This window comes from Erpetoichthys calabaricus, chromosome 8, assembly GCF_900747795.2.
Source record: "Erpetoichthys calabaricus chromosome 8, fErpCal1.3, whole genome shotgun sequence".
NCBI lineage: Eukaryota > Metazoa > Chordata > Cladistia > Polypteriformes > Polypteridae > Erpetoichthys > Erpetoichthys calabaricus.
In genome coordinates this window covers 174,324,414-174,343,174 of record NC_041401.2, presented here as the reverse complement: position 1 = coordinate 174,343,174, position 18,761 = coordinate 174,324,414, and the positions used below count along the sequence as shown (strand labels likewise).

Below are 18,761 nucleotides of genomic sequence, written 5' to 3'. Positions count from 1 at the left end.
ACCACAACAGAAAACCAGAAGAAGAACAGCAGAGAAAATAAGGGTTAGTACGGATTTCGGATCCTCCATGAATGATAATGATAATTAAATTCATATGCAGAATATCAGAGTTACACTAAAATGAAGCCATGAGAAAGCCATGTTAGCAGTTTTTTAAAGTGATCCACTGTATTTGCCTGAATTTCTATTAGTCAGCTATTCCAGATTTTAGCCGCATAACAACAGAAGGCCGTCTCACCACTTCTTTTAAGTTTAGCTCTTGGAATTCTAAGCAGACCCTCATTTGAAGATCTAAGGTTACGATTTGACAGGCATTCTGAGGTCGGCTTGTTATATTTAGCTATGATGGTGTTAATGGTGCAATGTGTTAGATGTTGATTTGCACGTGCAAGTAAGAATTTCATTGGACTCTGTATACTTCTTCTCCTAAGTGGGGTCACCATATTGGAAGCAGCCTCCTCCACATTCATTCGTTGTATGGTACCTCTTTCTCTCTTACGTTCCCCCTTCACAAAGCCCATCCACTTTCTCTTTTGTTGTCCTCTTCTCCTCCATCCTGATACCACCTTGACAATAATAATAATAATAATAATGTGTCCTAGTTCTTCCTTTCTGAAGCTAAGGATGAGATGATGGGTCCATTATTGGCCTTCTGTTGCCATTGATCATCAGTAACTTTGAGCGCAGCACAATCGAACTTCTAGTTGTCCACTCAGTCCATCTAGGGGTCTTTGCTATTCTATCATTGCCCTTTCACTTGATGTGTCTGTAACCTCAGCCGTTATTTCCTCACCAGTGGCCAGTGTCTTGTGTCTTTGTATGTGGCTACATTGTTTACTTTGCTTCTTTTTGGGCCATTTCATCGTTTGGACAAAGATGAGTTTAGCGTAGTCCTTGACAGTGCAAGTCCTGACCTCAGCTCTTTATAGGACTGTGGCTCTATATGCCACTATTTTGATTTCATGGTTCCTACCACATGAGCTCCACGGTGGTTTTCTCAGTTGTACACATGACAATCATGGCCTTATAAACCTATGAACTATATATATAAAAAGTTACTAAGTTAAACATGGCACTGTCCTCTGTGTACTGTAATGACCCTATAAAACCTATGCCAGGTGGCATTTGAGCAGAACATACCAAGGAAAAAGTCTACCCCCTAGTGGACTTATATGGAAAATCATTTAAAAGTGCAGTGGAAAATGGATGGAAGCAACATGGGAGTGGCTGCTGAAATCCCAAATGACTTCATCTCCCCTTTAAGGGGCATAGTGGTTAAGGCTTTGGTCTTCATTCAAATCCTGCTACTGACACTGGGTGACCATGAACAAGTCACATCACCTGCCTGTGCTCCATCTGGAAAAATTGGACCTCAAATTAGGTAAAGGAAAAAATGTAACAGAATGGCACCTTGTAGCGGGTTGAGGAGATGGGCTGATGGGGACCGTGACACCCGTGGAGAGTCTGCACGTCCTTCTCCCGTTCATGTAGGTTTAACTCGAGGTGCTCCAGCTGTCTCTTCACATTTCAGAAGTTAACTGGCGACTCTAAATCGGCTCTGGGTAGATAAAGTCACCCTCTGATAGGCTGTCACCCCATCCAATGCCACTCTGAACTGAACATGGCAGTTCAAAAATGAATCGTGATGAAGAATTTCTAATATCACAACCTGCCTGAAGAAGGGGCCTGAGCTGCCTCGAAAGCCTGCATGTTGTAATCAGTTGAGTTAGCCAATAAAAGGTGTCGTCTTGCTTGGGTTCTCATGGCATTCATAATGGCTAACACGGTACAACACCCTACTACTACAGAGGTACACCCTGAAATGTAACGGTTCTTTGCTAGCACTTTACTGAGCTGTGTGGTTCCTCGTTGCTCCTTTGTTGAAAGAAGTGCCATTCTATTCTGCAGAGGGTTTTCTACATATGGAGTTGGTTATCTGGGCTTTGAAAAGGTTCCTAATATGTGAACAATTCAGAAATCAATAATGTATGGCAGGCAAGCTAGCAGAATATGAATCAAAATCTGAACTGGAGTTATTGTATGCAGCCAGTGGTGCTTCACAAATCTGTTATCTAGTCAAGCCTAGTTATGAATTCTCAGTCTCGTTCTAGAACCTTCTTGTGGATGATTCTTGTGGGAATCTGAAATGGTTCTCCTATGACAGCCATTTTATTGTTAAGAGGTAGAACGGTGCTACCTTGGGCATTGCTCCCACCTTACAGCACCAAAGACCTGGCATTAATACTAAACATGGCCGTTCTCCTCAAGTCCGTGTTGGTGTTCTCCGCTCAAATCTCAAATGATGTCAACCCCCCAAACCCATGAAAGGAGAAGAAGTTCAATGAATGGCCATTACTAAATGTGGTGGGTTCAAGAGATGAGCTGATGGTGGCTGAGAGGTGAGAGGAGACAAGCCCCTTGGCCTCACACCTCAAGTATTGTTCACTTCAGCTGTGTGGCCTTCCTGTCCGCCATGCCCAGTGTACTTTGTGCTTCTAACCGGGCAGCTTCATGGGGTTCAATGGATTGGGCGGTTCAAGGGGTTGTTCATACACAGGAGTCCAAAGAAGAATGAAATTATTCTCGTTATGTGTTTTTCAGCATTTGAGCGAGAGAAGAAGCACGAGGAGCCCAAAGGACCCGGCCCGTTCTTTTTTATAGGAGGCCGAAATGGAGCGGAACTGTAAGTCAAGTGAGCTTTTCCAGCTGCTGTAATAATCTCAAAGACCGGGCAACGCTGCCAAGGGTGCGGCTTTTGATTTTTTTAGGTGTCAGGAGTAACCATTCAGACGTGGAGAGGACATTTTCAGTTAGATGGGCCAGATGATGCTGCAACTGGACAGCCCAGGGAGCTCGGGTTCAACTCTTGGCTTGGGTCCTGTTCATGTCAGTTTGGCTCTGGGTACACCAGATGTCCCCTTTGACATTTCAAAAGCTATCTGGTGACTCTAAATTGGCTCTCTGTAGTGTGGACACCAGGGGGCGCTCCAGCTCCTCAAGCCCAACACAGACAGACAGAGAGGGCACAAGTTAAAAGCACAAAGAGCCTTTATTGTGGGAAACTCTTCTTTTTACAAGCATTTCCCACCACTGCTACAAGTAGCACAATAAACACAAATACAATATTTTCTTTCTTCTCTCTCTGTCTGTTGGTCAGTGCCTCTTCAGCTCCTGCCAGCAAGCTTCATCTATCTTACACTAAGAACTGAGGTAGGCATCTCCTTTTATTTTAGCTGCTCTGGAAGGGCTTTCGAACATCCACCCACGTGGTCTGCCAGTGCTTCCAGGTGAGGCCGGCTCTTCAGTCCTCACGGCAAAACCTGGCGGCCCCCATGCCACCAAATAGGGCTGAGTTAAAGAACTCCCAAGTTCCATGATGCCCTATGGGAATCCGGGGCACTGCTGCAACCCTGGGGGGCTGCCATCTAACATTCCAGGGGAGGCAGTGCCCTAAAGAAGCTGCCCTCCCACATCCTTCCATCTCTTGGACATCCTGGCCTGGTAAGGATGCCAGCCATCCGTCACAGTGGGTAGGTGTGTCCTGTGTTAGACTGGCACCCTTTCCAGTGACACACTGAATCAGGGTGGGCTTAACATGTAAATGGGGTAAGCAGCCACTTAAGGACAGTGGGCTAGAAGGGGGCCCACTAAAAGACAGAATTAACAATGAAAGTTACACAACAGCAGGTGATTATTATTTATGTTCTCTAATGTGACCATTTGGGGATGCCACTAAGCCCCAAACCACCCAGACACAACCCCTCAGGCACAAGTCCCCAGTTCAAAAGAAGTACTTTCATTAAACAATGTTCCTTCAACAAGCTTTGTTTCCATGAACTCGACACAGCAAATCCAGTTCTTTCTTTTCCATTTCTCTTTTCTCTTTCTCTCCTCCCGGACGAGTGTTGTTCAGCTCCTCTCCTGACTCCGACTCGCATGGGTGAGGTGACGTGACTCCTTTTATGGTGAACCTGGGAATGCTTCCAGTGTGACAACATTACAACTAGGAAGCACTTCCGGGTCAGGCAGAACCTTCTTAAGTGGGTGATGTTATTCCTAAGTGTCACCCCTTGGTGGCCAATATAGTCTAGCTGAGGACCTCCAGAGCTCCACTCCATTGAGGATGTAGTCACGTTATATTATACTTCAATGATAACACCTGGTTACGCTATGGTTAAGATTAGGGTGGGGAGAGTTTTCTGATTTGAGTCAAGTCAAGTAAACCAAGTGACAAAAGTGACAAAAACCTGCAATCCAATTGGCTGCCCAGCTGAGCTACTGAACTGCAGCTGGACCCGTCTCCTGGTGGTGCTCAAGTACCCCAGCAGGGCTGCCCATCAGGACTACAGCTCCCATGTTGCACCAGTGGCATCCTGCCACCCAGAGTACTGGAGAAATCTATAGCCCTGTGAGGCAGTCTCCCTCTATCCATAACTCTCACGGCCCCCCCTTGCCAGCAACCAAACTGTATGACTGTCCAAACTGGCCATGTAAGGAATCACTGATCCTGTTTGTAACACTGGATTAATAAAAAAATGAAACGAAAGCTTGTGTGAAGGCACCTGCCTCCTCCTTTGAGGGAAAAGTGGTCTGTTGCATCATCCCTGGACCCTGCATAGCAGGCAGCCAGCTAGAACACTCACAAGGGATACGCGAGAACTCGAGGAGCAACCACAGAGACCAAGGATTGAAGCCTAAAGGCTAACAACATAGGCAGGCAATAGCAAAATGAAACGTAGCTATCAGACAAATGAAGCAATTTGTGAAGAAACTCCCAAAACGTAGCTGTTTCTTTCAGGCTCCCCCTGCGTCCCCCCCACAATGTGGTAGCACAGGTGCTGCACGTGCAGGCCTAACAGTCTCAGGTGCAGAGGAACATGAAAATGCTTGCACTCAAATTACCGGTCAGGTGAATCCTACTCGATGACACTGCCGTTATGAATGGAGACCCCGGTCTCGGGGCAAAACAGCAGCTGTCAGATAAAGACCACTGATCACTGGTGCGGAGGGTGGGCCGGTTCAGGTGACAAATAACATTTATCCAGTAAATAACAATGGCCACCGATTTACTAACACTAATTGATACGTACAAGTGAAAAACGGGGAAAGGATCAGTAGATCCTGGATGGTGCACAGTGAGAATAACGACAGCGTGCTTGTGATTTTGTTCAGAAGTGGGAGTAGAAATCCGTTCAGTGGCGACTGGAGAAATTTATCAGCTCGGTTAAAGAAGCACGAAAAGTCAACAGGGCACGTCACTACTAATATGGGTAACTGGCACAAAGAGGTTCAACACAAGCTAGGCCAGCTCTTCTGTCTCACACAGACACACACACTCTCTTAATGTTGTTTTGTAATTTAGTTGGTTTTCTCTTTGTATTTTCACCAAAGCTCAGTGTTTTGCCATTGAGCTGCTCTCCTATTGATTATAACAAGTGTTCCTTGAAACCTTTTATCTGCCAGTATGATTTATACACCAGCTTTCATGGGCAGGAGTAGGTGTCGAGGGAGACCCCCCATAGCTGTGTCCACTTAGGGCCCCCTAAGTCCGCCCCGTGGTCTGAAATGAACCAGATAGTTTGAAGGTGATTTGACTAATAGAAGAGAAATAGAGAAGTCCTTAAGGCAGAATGGCGCTGCAGTGACAATGGCTTTGGAAAGATGGAGGACTACGAAGACAGGATATACTGTATGGGGTTTAATGGCGACCAGGATTCAGAAGTTAGACTGCAGGGAAAGAGTAATGTGCTTAAACATCTAGGATCAGTGGTACTCCAAGATGGGGAGTTAGATGCAGAAATAACAGATAGAGTGCAGTGTGGGAGGAACAATTGGAAGAAGGGATCAGGAGTGTTGTGTGATCAGAGAATTAAGGTCCAAGGTCAGGTTTCGAAGGGTGTACTCACGCTGGCAATTCATTCCGTGCCTGAGCACATTTCTCCACATGTAACTCCGCAAAGTCTAGTTCGTTTGGCTAGTGTGATCACTCTGTGATCCAGGGCGTGGTACGGTAGGCCCAAGCACCGTTCAGTAGCATTCGAGAACAGTGTGATCACTAAACGTGCACAGGCAAGGAGAACATGTAGCGGTCCGGTGTCGTCAGATTCACACCGCCGAAGAGACGCTGATTTATTTATTTTTATGGTGGGGATTCCAGGAACGCACCCAGCCTTGGCCCGACCCACACTCACTCAAAGACAGAGACATGAAGTCCAATAAATCAAATAAATGAATGAATAATATATTAAACAGAGAGTAAATATAAACAACAAATACAAATGGGCACTACTACAGAGTATTCTCAATTTGCATACCAGACCAACAACACAGGCCAGCTGGCGCTGCCCGGGGTGGGGGGCACTGACTATAGTATATTTTGCAATGAAGCACAGCCTAAGGTCATCCCCTTATCAAATAAACATGAGATGAATAAGAAAGAAAAGTTGGGGTACCAGTCGCTACTTGAGGAGAGAATGAGGAGGGTCTTCAGGTCAAAAAGTCAATCTCATGAGGCCTTAGTTCCCTGTTTAGGATTTGCACTGTTTATTTCACAGGTAATTCTTTAACAATAATTTAGCAAAAAAAAAAACCCACGATGTTTTGAGCGTTCGCCTGGATAACCGACACATGGATTATGTGACATGAGTGACTCAAGATTGTTTTTTTCCCCCGTTTTTCACGTCCCCCATCCTACCTCTGCTATTCACCAGAAAGCTCAATGAAACATCTTTACAAATAAAAAGGTTTATTTATACAAAAACACTCTGTAGCATAAAAATAAGTTCCAACGAGTACAAAGCAAAATGCTTTCAAAATAGACAATGCCAAAAGCAAACAAAATCTCAGTGCATGAAATCTAAAGAATGGTCAAAAGAAAGAGCAAAAGGTCACAAAAATCCAGTAAATCACAATGAACACAATAACCATAAGAAACACCAACAACAACAATAAATTCACAATGAACCGCAAGGGACTGTGGCTTGTCTTCAGCCTTTATAGGACTTATGGCAATGGGCAGGCAGCCCGTCTGACACATGGATTATGTGACATGAGTGACTCGAGATTGTTTTTTTTCCACGTTTTTCACATTGTTTGCTGTTGTACAGCGTTGGTCACCATCGACTCCTATTGTGTCATAAACTCTTTATGTTCTCCATTCTGCATGAAACGTGAGATTAAATTTGGGTGGAAGATTCCTTTAACAATCGGAGCATCAGCAGCCTTTGCAGGGACACATTACATACAATACTAGCTGTGTAAGAAACTATTGAAATCGTCAGAAAAAAACCTGAAATGTAGAGATGTCAGATAATTGAAAGGAACTACTCTGGGCGTCTCTCTCTAGATGTGCTCAAATCTCTTGTGCATTAGTGACAGGAGGAAAAGTAAAAGGGATACTGTTTTGCAGATGTTAGTGGCTAAGCGACTTTGTCTTTCTTCTGAGGTTTTGTTTTGCTGACATGTTGGCCTCGCTTGTGTTATTAGTGGCTAAGCGAGGGTCTGTTTCCTCGGAAGGCGGAGCTCTTAACCCAACTCCACCTCTCACTTCTGGGCCGGACAGACAGACAGACAGACACACTTCTACGCGTAGACGTTTATATATAAGATAACATATAGGATATATCATGGATGAATCGTGGAGGGGTCCGGACCCTTCTTTACCTTGATTCTCTTCTTGTTGTCTAGCTTGTCAGATTCAGTGATGTGCTTGTGTACTCAAAGACTCCGCTTTGTCTCTGTCGTCTACCATTTCAGGGTGAGCAACTATTGTGTGAGGAAAGGATGGCAGCGTATCCATGACAAAAATCGAGATGATTATAAACTCAAATGGTGTGAAACTAAATCCCAGACGACGTACAACAGCTTCCGTGAAGGTGAGTTGGACAGGCCACGTTTAATTTTGTTGACGGCTCTGAGTTTTGTTGAGGGTATATAAGTCCTATCATCTAGCAGGGGCTGCTCTGAGAGCTTTTGTAAAGGAGGTCCCAATCCCGAGATGTTGTGTGTGCCTGACTCCAGAATGATCGGCCCTGCAAGCCCAGTAACGTACCTGCTTCCATGGCCACCTGCTCTCACACACTTCCTCTCATAGCTTTATTTCCATGTCACTGCAGGAGAGCAGCTCGTCTACCAAATCCCCAACAACAAGCTCCTGACCACCAAGATCGGCCTCTTGAGCAGCCTGCGGGAGTATGAGCGGGTCAAGGGGAAGATGCAGAGCACTACAGGCAGGTGAGCCACGTTACGATTCTTTAGGATTTTTCATTCATTTTTTAAAGAATTCATTTAGTGTTTCATGTTCATTGTGTCTTGTTAAGTGTTGTTGGGGATATGAAGAATCCACATTTAAGGTTTAAAAAGTACTATCTATCTATCTATCTATCTATCTATCTATCTATCTATCTATCTATCTATCTATCTATCTATCTATCTATCTATCTATCTATCTATCTATCTATCTATCTATCTATCTATCTATCTATCTATCTATCTATCTTGTGCTAAAAACAATTGTTAAAACTGTTAAAATATTTAACATGTTATCGCTATGTTATCAGGACACCATTTTTTCCCACCTTCCTTGATCATGTCACAGTGGGCTTTCTCATGTTAATGAGGTTGTTTCCTTTCTGTAGTTTTAGTCTCATAAGCCTGTTCTTCACCCTTTGGGAAAATGTCTAGAAACCTGAACTAAAGATAAACACCTTTAACCCTGTCCTGTCCATCCCACTTCCCACACCAGTGTATTTAAATGAGCCCCTGTTATAAACTGGAGAAAGCACAAAGCCCAACAAGTTTCAAAACAGCTCAACCTTCCCACTAGAGGGGGGGGCACCGTCCTACCTCTGCTATTCACCAGAAAGCTCAATGAAACATCTTTACAAATAAAATGGTTTATTTATACAAAAACACTCTGTAGCATAAAAATAAGTTCCAACGAGTACAAAGCAAAATGCTTTCAAAATAGACAGTGCCAAAAGCAAACAAAATCTCAGTGCATGAAATCTAAAGAATGGTCAAAAGAAAGAGCAAAAGGTTACAAAAATCCAGTAAATCACAATAAACACAATAACCATAAGAAACACCAACAACAACAATAAATTCACAATGAACCGCAAGGGACTGTGGCTTGTCTTCAGCCTTTATAGGACTTATGGCAATGGGCAGGCAGCCCCACCTGTTGGGGATCCACCCAGAAAACACAAGGAACATAAAAGTGGAGAGTTAGGTACATGGAAACTAAATGACCAACAGCAGTGACAGCAATTGAACAAGAAACAGGCTGAACTGGCATTTGAACCCCTGCCTGGCGGGAGAACCCTAGTTAAAATTCAACAACCCCATTGGAAGTTCTGAGATTACACAGCGGGATACCCAAAGAGAAAATCGCAAGGAAGCCTTCATACTTAGGATAGGAAACACCCTGTGTGAGTGCTCAAGCTATTATATAGTATCTATCTATCTATCTATCTATCTATCTATCTATCTATCTATCTATCTATCTATCTATCTATCTATCTATCTATCTATCTATCTATCTATCTATCTATCTATTTCCTTTCATATCTATCTATCTGTCTGTCCGTCTGTGCTAACAACAATTGTTGAAACTGTTAAAATATTTAACATGTTATTGGGACAGCATTTTTTTTCCAAGGGTGCCACGCTTTTGGGCCTAGTTTATGTCTTGTTGCTAGTTACATTGGTATGCAGGACAATCAGAGCTTGCAACCCGTGATGTCACTCTCAGATGAGAGGGGGGTTCCCCCTTGGAGAATTGCTGCTGTCAATCATAGAGTAATGTCGATTGCTTAAAAAATCTGTGGCAACCCATCATGAAACACTTCGCAAATTGTACATGACCCATTTCCATTAAATACAACAGTAATAATAATAAATAATCATTCTTTACACTTATATAGCACTTTTCTCACTGCTTATGGTGCTTCAGTGAGTGGGGAGCCACTTCAACCGCCACTAATGTGCAGCATCCACCTGGATGATGTGATGGCAACCATTTTTTGCACCAGTTAGGTGGTGAAGTGGTGAGATAGCCAATTAGAGACAGGGGCTAATTAGGGGGCCAGAATGACTAGGCCATGATGTGAAATTTAACCGGGATACACCCTACTCTTTAGATAGATAGATAGATAGATAGATAGATAGATAGATAGATAGATAGATAGATAGATAGGAAAGGCACTATATAATGGATAGATAGATAGATAGATAGATAGATAGATAGATAGATAGATAGATAGATAGATAGATAGATAGATAGATAGATAGATAGATAGATAGATAGATAGATAGATAGATAGATAGATACTTTATTAATCCCAGGGGGAAATTCACATACTCCAGCAGCAAAAAAATATTAAATTAAAGAGTAATAAAAAATGCAGGTAAAAAACAGACAATAACTTGGATAATGTTCAACGTTTACCCCCTCTGGTGGAATTGAAGAGTCGCATAGTTTGGGGGAGGAACAATCTTCTCAGTCTGTCAGTGGAGCAGGACAGTGACAGCAGTCTGTCGCTGAAACTGCTCCTCTGTCTGGAGGTGACACTGTTTAATGGATGTAGTGGATTCTCCATAATTGATAGGAGCCTGCTGAGTGCCCGTTGCTCTGCTACGGATGTCAAACCATCCAGCTCTATGCCAACAATAGAGCCTGCCTTCCTCACCAGTTTGTCCAGGCGTGAGGCATCCTTCTTCTTAATGCTGCCTCCCCAGCACACCACTGCGTAGAAGAGGGCACTCGCCACAACCATCTGATAGAACATCTGCAGCATCTTACTGCAGATGTTGAAGGATGCCAGTCTTCTAAGGAAGTACAGGCAGCTCTGTCCTTTCTTGCACAGAGAATCAGTATTGGTAGTCCAGTCCAATTTATCGTCCATCTGCACTCCCAGGTATTTATAGGTCTGCACCCTCTGCACACAGTCACCTCTGATGATCATGGGGTCCATGAGAGGCCTGGGTCTCCTAAAATCCACCACCAGTTCCTTGGTTTTGACGGTGTTCAGTTGTAGGTGGTTTAAGTCGCACCATTTAACAAAGTCCTTGATGAGGTTTCTATACTCCTCCTCCTGCCCACTCCTGATGCAGCCCACGATAGCAGTGTCGTCAGCAAACTTTTGCACGTGGCAGGACTCCGAGTTATATTGGAAGTCTGATGTATATAGGCTGAATAGGACCGGAGAAAGTACAGTCCCCTGCGGCGCTCCTGTGTTGCTGACCACAATGTCAGATCTGCAATTCCCGAGACGCACATACTGAGGTCTGTTTGTAAGATAGTCCACGATCCATGCCACCAGGTATGAATCTACTCCCATCTCTGTCAGCTTGTCCCTAAGAAGCAGAGGTTGGATGGTGTTGAAGGCGCTAGAGAAGTCTAGAAACATAATTCTTACAGCGCCACTGCCTTTGTCCAAGTGGGAGAGGGATCGATGTAGCATATAGATGATGGCATCTTCCGCTCCCACCTTCTCCTGGTATGCGAACTGCAGAGGGTCGAGGGCATGTTGGACCTGTGGCCTCAGGTGGTGAAGCAGCAGCCGCTCCATGGTCTTCATCACATGTGATGTTAGAGCGACAGGCCGGAAGTCATTCAGCTCACCAGGACGTGATACCTTTGGGACTGGGGTGATGCAAGATGTTTTCCAAAGCCTCGGGACTTTCCCCTGTTCCAGGCTCAAGTTGAAGATGTGCTGTAGAGGACCCCCTAGCTCTGATGCACAGACCTTCAGCAGTCGTGGCGATACTCCATCTGGACCTGCTGCTTTGCTGGCACAAAGTTTCCTCAGCTCTCTGCTCACTTGCGCTGCTGTAATTGTGGGTGTGGATGTCTCTCCTATGTTGGTATCAGCAGAAGGATGTGTAGAGAGTGCAGTACTCCGAGGTGAGAGTGGGTTAGGGTGGTCAAACCTGTTAAAGAAGATGTTCATTTGGTTTGCTCTCTTCACGTCTCTCTCAATGGTGGTACCCCGCTTCGAGCTGCAGCCAGTGATGATCTTCATCCCATCCCACACTTCCTTCATGCTGTTGTTCTGCAACAGGATGTCCAGGGATCTTTTATGACCACAGAGAGTCAGGACTTTGGTTTTACGTCTCATCTGAGGGACAGCGCCATATTTTCAGCACAGCGTCCCTATCACTGCACTTGGGCATTGGGATCCACATTCAGACCACAGGGTGAGCGCGCCATTCTGGTCTCACCAGCAACTCTTCCAACAGCAGCCCAAGCTTTTCCTAGATGGTCTCCCACCCAAGTAGTGGAGAGTAAGCGACCCTACGCGACACAATGGCATCAACCCATGTTTAAGAAACAGTGGTTTAAAGGTCAGGGTTATTCACTTTCCGGTTATCTAAGAGTGTTGATAGAAACTCCAAACTTTATGAGTGCTTGAATTAGCTATTCAGTCTTCTTGGTTTCAGAACGATGTTTTCACTGTGTGTCTGTTTACCGATTGGGCCTCAATGACAGACTGGACTCAATCACGGTCGTGACCTTAGCATCTCCTGCTGTCTAGTTAAATCCAGACTCTAATAATTTAACATCTGCCTTTTCTTCAGAAGGTGTTATAGGTTTTTACCCCCCAGAAGTCTTTGTTATGCTGTGTACCCCAGGAAGGGCCTGTCTTAATGAGCTGAGACTTGAGAGTGGGGCATAGCTTCAGTTTTGAGGCCTAAGGACTGGTAACAAATGAACAAAGTGAGGTTCCCCAAACCGGGCGTTTAATTATGTAGCCCAACGATAAACAATAAAATGCTTGCTTGTCTTGCAGGGCTCAAATTCAATCAATGGCTGGGGGGCTCTGTTTGGATCCTCTTATTTAGCAAACTCATCTTATCCTGGACTTAACTTTAGTTATTGGGTCCAAGCTGATTTCTGAAACTTCCCAATTGAAATCCCCCAAAATGCTTTTGTATTCAAGTCAGGCTTTTAGTTTTGGGGTCCTAAGAATCTCACTGGCTGGATATATCCACAGCTATTTTCTTCCGACCTTCTGTGTCTCCCCTCAATATGCACCTTGATCTTTTCATTGTTTTAACGAAGGACTCCTCCTTTGGTTTCCTTTCAGGATTTTAAAAATGGATAACTTTTTTCCTGACACGTTTCGCATGGACCTCAGAGAAGAAAAAGAGATGTTCTTTGCCAGGTATCGAGGTAAGCTTAACCACGTTGACCCACACGAGTGCTCACTTTTGGCCTATAGCTCCTTCTTAAGTGACCCCAAAGTGACGTCTATGAGACAGAGGTGCAGGTGAGCTGCTCCTCGGGCTGAGACAGAAGAACATGGAGCTGGTGGATCAGTAGGCCTGCACAATATAAAGCTGGTTAGTGGTGAATTAGGACTGCACTACCCACCGCTGTGCACCGTAATGTGCTGCCTTGACTTCCTAATGTCCGCTGCTCGTGGCCAGTATCTGCAGATGAGTGTGTGAAAACCTATTTAAATTTGCACCCTTTTTTGGCAACACCTTCATTAGTCTCATATTCCTGCCTACTTATCTTATTGTGGAGAAATCACACATTCAGCATTGTTGAAAACTCTGTCAGAGAAGTACATTCCTTTAACTTCACTAACAGAGAAAGCCAGACATGTGCCACCTAGCTGGTGAAGATGCTGCCATGTCTGCTATTACACATTCAGAAAGTATCCAGAGCACTCCACTTTATTATAGTGTTGTAGATTTCATTTCAATGCATATGTTGGCCATTTTTTGTCTGTCAGTCTACACTCAATATCTCGTAATAACAAATTAAAAATGTGTTTTCAGAAGGGTTTGCAAATTTTTAAAAATCCAAACCTGACATCTCCCATCGATGTAAGTATTCAGACCCTTAATTCAGTACTTTGTAAGAAGCCCCTTTGGCAGCAGCCACAGCTTTGAGTCTTCTTGTGTAAGTCTCTATAAGTTCTGCATACCTGGATTGGAAAGAGTATCTCATTCCTCCTGGCAGATCATCTCAAGCTCCTTTAGACTGGATGGGACGCATCTGTGAACTTCCATCTTCACAGATGTTCTGTGGAGTTTTAAGTGTGGCTTGACCAGTCAGACATGTGTCCTAAAGCCACTCTAGCACTGTCTGTGTAGAACGTTGACTTGTAACTCCAACCTAAGGTTAGCATGCACACCGGAGAAGATTTTCTGCCAAGATCTCTCTGTGTTTGGCTGTGTTTACTCTTCCCTCACTTCTGACCAGTCCCCGTGCCCCTGGTACTGAGAAGCACCCCCATAGATGATGCTGCTGCCAACATGCTTCACTGTAGGGTTTGGTGTTAGGGTGGTGATGAACACAAAACATAGTGCTTAGAGTTCAGCTCAAAGGGTTCAGTTTTTGTTTTCTCAAACCACAGAATCTCGACCCCCATGCTCTTAGAGTCCAAGTGGACTGTCATATGCCTTCTGCTTAACAATGGCTTCCAATTAGCCACCCTATCATAAATGCCTGATTGATGGGAATGCTGTTGAGATGGTCGTCCTTCCACAGGTTCTCCCATTTCAGTTGATGACTTCTGAAGCTCTGTTAGAGTAACCATTAACTTTCTTGTCTGGTTACTCACTCTGGCTGAGTGGCCAATTTTAAGAGGCATTCTGGTGGTTCCAAACGTCTTCCATTTCACAATGCTTGAGGCCGCTATGCTGCTGGGAACACTCAAAGCTTTACAAATGGTTTGATCCCCTTGCCCTGATCTATGCCTCACCACAGTTTGATTGTGGAGGTCTACGGAGAGTTCATGGCTTGGGTGGTATTCTGACATGCAGTGTGACTTGTGGGACTTTTAATACACAAGTGTGCACCTTTCTATATGATGCCCTGTTAATTCAGTGTGCCACAGATGGACTCCAATCAAGTTCTGGAAACATCTCAAGTAGAGTTAAAGCAAACAGGGTCAACCTGACGAGAACCTGGAGTGCCACAGCAAAGTGTCTGAGTACTTATAGAAATAAGTGATTTCAGCTTCTGGTTTTTAATACATAGATAGATAGATAGATAGATAGATAGATAGATAGATAGATAGATAGATAGATAGATAGATAGATAGATAGATAGATAGATAGATAGATAGATAGATAGATAGATAGATAGATAGATAGATAGATAGATAGATAGATAGATACTTTATTAATAATAAGGGGAAATTCACATACTCCAGCAGCACCTTACTGATACAAAAAATTAAAGATTGTTAATAATGCAGGTAAAAACAGACAATAACTTTATATAATGTTAACGTTTACCCCCCCGGGTGGAATTGAAGAGTCGCATAGTTTGGGGGAGGAACGATCTTCTCAGTCTGTCAGTGGAGCAGGACAGTGACAGCAGTCTGTCGCTGAAGCTGCTCTTCTGTCTGGAGATGACACTGTTTAGTGGATGCAGTGGATTATCAATAATTGATAGGAGCCTGCGGAGCGCCTGTCGCTCTGCCACAGATGTCAAACTGTCCAGCTCCATGCCAACAACAGAGCCTGCCTTCCTCACCAGTTTGTCCAGGCGTGAGGCGTCTTTCTTCTTAATGCTGCCTCCCCAGCACACCACCGCGTAGAAGAGGGCGCTCGCCACAACCGTTTTATTGCAGATGTTGAAGGACGCCAGCCTTCTAAGGAAGTATAACCGGCTCTGTCCTTTCTTACACAGAGCATCAGTATTGGCAGTCCAGTCTAATTTATCGTCCAGCTGCACTCCCAGGTATTTATAGGTCTGCACCATCTGCACACAGTCACCTCTGATGATCACGGGGTCCATGAGGGGTCTGGGCCTCCTAAAATCCACCACCAGCTCCTTGGTTTTGCTGGTGTTCAGGTGTAGGTGGTTTGAGTCGCACCATTCAACAAAGTCATTGATTAGGTCCCAATTCTCCTCCTCCTGCCCACTCCTGATGCAGCCCACGATAGCAGTGTCATCAGCGAACTTTTGCACGTGGCAGGACTCCGAGTTGTATTGGAAGTCCGATGTATATAGGCTGAATAGGACCGGAGAAAGTACAGTCCCTTGCAAGCCTTTATGAAAACGTGTTTTCATTTTGTCATTATGGATTATTGAGTGTAGATTGATGATCAAAAAATGGAAAATTTACCCATTTAAAATTAAACCTACAAGACAACAAAATGTGCAGAAAGTTTAAAGGGGTCTGAATGCTTTCTGAATCAACTGTGTCAGGTGAGTAAGCTCGGCATTGGCGGTTTCGGCCATGATGGCACACCACCAGTAAGTGGATTATTATCCTGTGAACATGAGTCACCAGTTTGTCCTGACCATAGTGAAGTGCCATATTCAGCCTCATTAATTGCATGTGACGTGACTCTGCCCGCTCTGTGCCCATACACCCTGGGCACATTAAACCTCCGGTTGCAAGCTCATTTACAAATAGTGAATTCTCTTAGTTGGGCCAGTAAGTTAAAGCAAGAGGTGTGTCTTCAATTCAAAGGCTTACTGTCATTTGAACGAGATATTTTAATAGACTGGGGGCTCTGCCCCCTGCTCACTTTGCTTGCTAACCCCCGGGTTTGGTTAACCAAATATACAATTTAAAGAGATTGTTACTTTCATGGGCGTTGTTACATATGCATTATTTTCACTTTTACTTTAAAACTTCAGTAAAAACAATATTTGGAATTAACTTTTCTTCAAGATCACATTGAATTTTGATTCCGTGCTTGGAGTTACATCGTGACAATGCAGCGTATAACTGCCTGTGAGTGAATATCGTTTCTTTCTCTCTAATAAATAAACCGACTTTTTCGAATGTTTTTCCCTGTGATTTGTTGTCATAGCAAAAGCTGTTCTAACGGGAAACTAAACGTTTTAATACGAATGGCATATCAAGATCTCCTTTGGTGTCTAATGTTATCCCCTGAAGATGTACTACATTACCTTTCTTGTCGCCTGTTAAAATTTTACATGTCAGAATTGTTCAACCACTTTTGAATACAACTAATCTTGTCCTATTGCATAGCCCATCATTCATACATAAATGATGCAAAAACATTACGATACATCCTTCTTTCAACAGTAATTCAGCCAGTGGAAGACCAGACGGTGTTAACACTTGTAGATATTCTACAGGATATTGCAAGTTGATGTTTTCATCTTCCGCACGATCACCACCAACTGCTTCAGCATAGTCTATTGATACGCATTTAACCAATTTGCTGTGTAACCGATCGACAATTTTTGCATTAATTTGTTTGACGCCATCGTTTCTCGCTCCCATATTTAGATGAATGGTTGATTCTAAACTGGATCTTCGTAAGTGTGTGTGTGTTCGTAAGTAAGCCCTTTAATGGATTGGTGTCTGTCCAGGTTAAGTGCCGGAATGCACCTGATGACTGTGGTCTTGTTTGAAAATAGTTGTAAGCATGGCGTGACTTGAAAGAATCTCATGGTAAAAGTATCCGTCTCGTGGGACGTCCTTCCAAAAAGTCTCTTCAAAAATTACGTCTCATGGAAGGATTTTTTTTATTATAATAGAGTGATATTGTATCATTTAATTATCACTCAATACAAAGAGAAATGAAACCCCTGCAGAAGAACAAATAAAGACAATCAAAGTATGCATCGTCTTATATGCTAGATAGCCCTCATTTTACACTCCTCTACAACCCACTTAGATGTTTTCACATTTTCTTGTTATGCAACGAGTTGCGATGGTGGCCTCTCATGCTTGTCGCCTTCTTGCACAGTCACTCAGTTTTTGTGGGGAGCCTGCTTTAGGCAGGTTTCCAGCTCTACCACAGTCCTTCCATTTCTTAATGGTTGATTTAACTGGATGTTTAGTGACTTGGATATTTTCTCATCTTCATCCCTGACTTGTGGTTTTCAGTCCCCTATTCATGGTGTGGCTTGGAGTGTTGCTTTGTCTTCATGATGTACAGTAGCTTAGGCCACCATACTGACTCACCACTAGCTGAATCTTTCACATTCAGTTTATTTCAGTTTTACGAAAATGTTTTTTAATAATAGTTTCAGTTTTGATTTTAGTCTAACTATAATAACCGTGTTTCTTTCTCCCCACTCCTCTCTCCTTAGATGGTCAGGTCTGGATCTGTAAGCCCACTGGACTAAATCAGGGTCGTGGTATCTTCCTTCTGAAGACATCTGGTGACGTGGATGCCTTTCGGGAAAAGCTCCAGAACATTGAAAATGATCCTGTCTACAAAAAGCAACCCTTCAGGTTTCCTCAGGCGAGAATTGTCCAAAGGTAAGTGGTTGGGGGTAGATGTTTGGGAGGGTATGTGGCTTGAAAAAAAGCTGTCCCTTTTACGTTTTCCCTGTGTGGCTCTAGGGAACAAGTAGCATGACAAGCAGGAAAGATCTGTCCATGAAGAGGGAATCCCAACTTTTGAGTCATGTTTTACATTAATGTTGGCCAGGATGAATAAATACTCACCACCACTGCTGTGCACCAGAGCCGTCTTAATGTAGGGGCACAATGGGCATAGTTTTTCTGATGCCTATGGTTTTTCTGTTTTGCTATCAAAACTTTTCCCGCATGGTCACTATCACAATGTTGTTCTTAATATCATAGTCATGTCTCTGGTATATAAGATTAAATACCATGCAGACATATATAAGTCAGGCAGAGTCAGGTCAGAAAGAGACTGGGCACGAAATTGAACGCCTCGTCCACTGGAGGTGTGAGACAGCAGCACTCGACACTTCCACTCTTCTACTGCTACTTTTAGTCTAATAGCGATGAGTCTTAATGCGTGTACCCCATTGAATTTACTTTACTCCAAGTTCAGGG

At 43.8% G+C, this 18,761-nt stretch overlaps 1 protein-coding gene across 7 annotated transcripts in view; it reads left to right on the top strand.

Moving 5' to 3' along the window:
- ttll10 (tubulin tyrosine ligase-like family, member 10) overlaps positions 1–18,761 on the top strand; it is a 328,948-nt gene that overhangs the window by 274,308 nt on the left and 35,879 nt on the right. For all 7 annotated transcript variants that reach the window (XM_051931444.1, XM_051931445.1, XM_051931446.1 and 4 more), the window contains 5 exons: positions 2,602–2,683; positions 7,756–7,874; positions 8,115–8,232; positions 13,089–13,174; positions 18,044–18,215. In XM_051931444.1, coding sequence (XP_051787404.1) covers positions 2,602–2,683; positions 7,756–7,874; positions 8,115–8,232; positions 13,089–13,174; positions 18,044–18,215 — 577 coding nt within the window. The remainder of the gene's footprint in view (positions 1–2,601; positions 2,684–7,755; positions 7,875–8,114; positions 8,233–13,088; positions 13,175–18,043; positions 18,216–18,761) is intronic.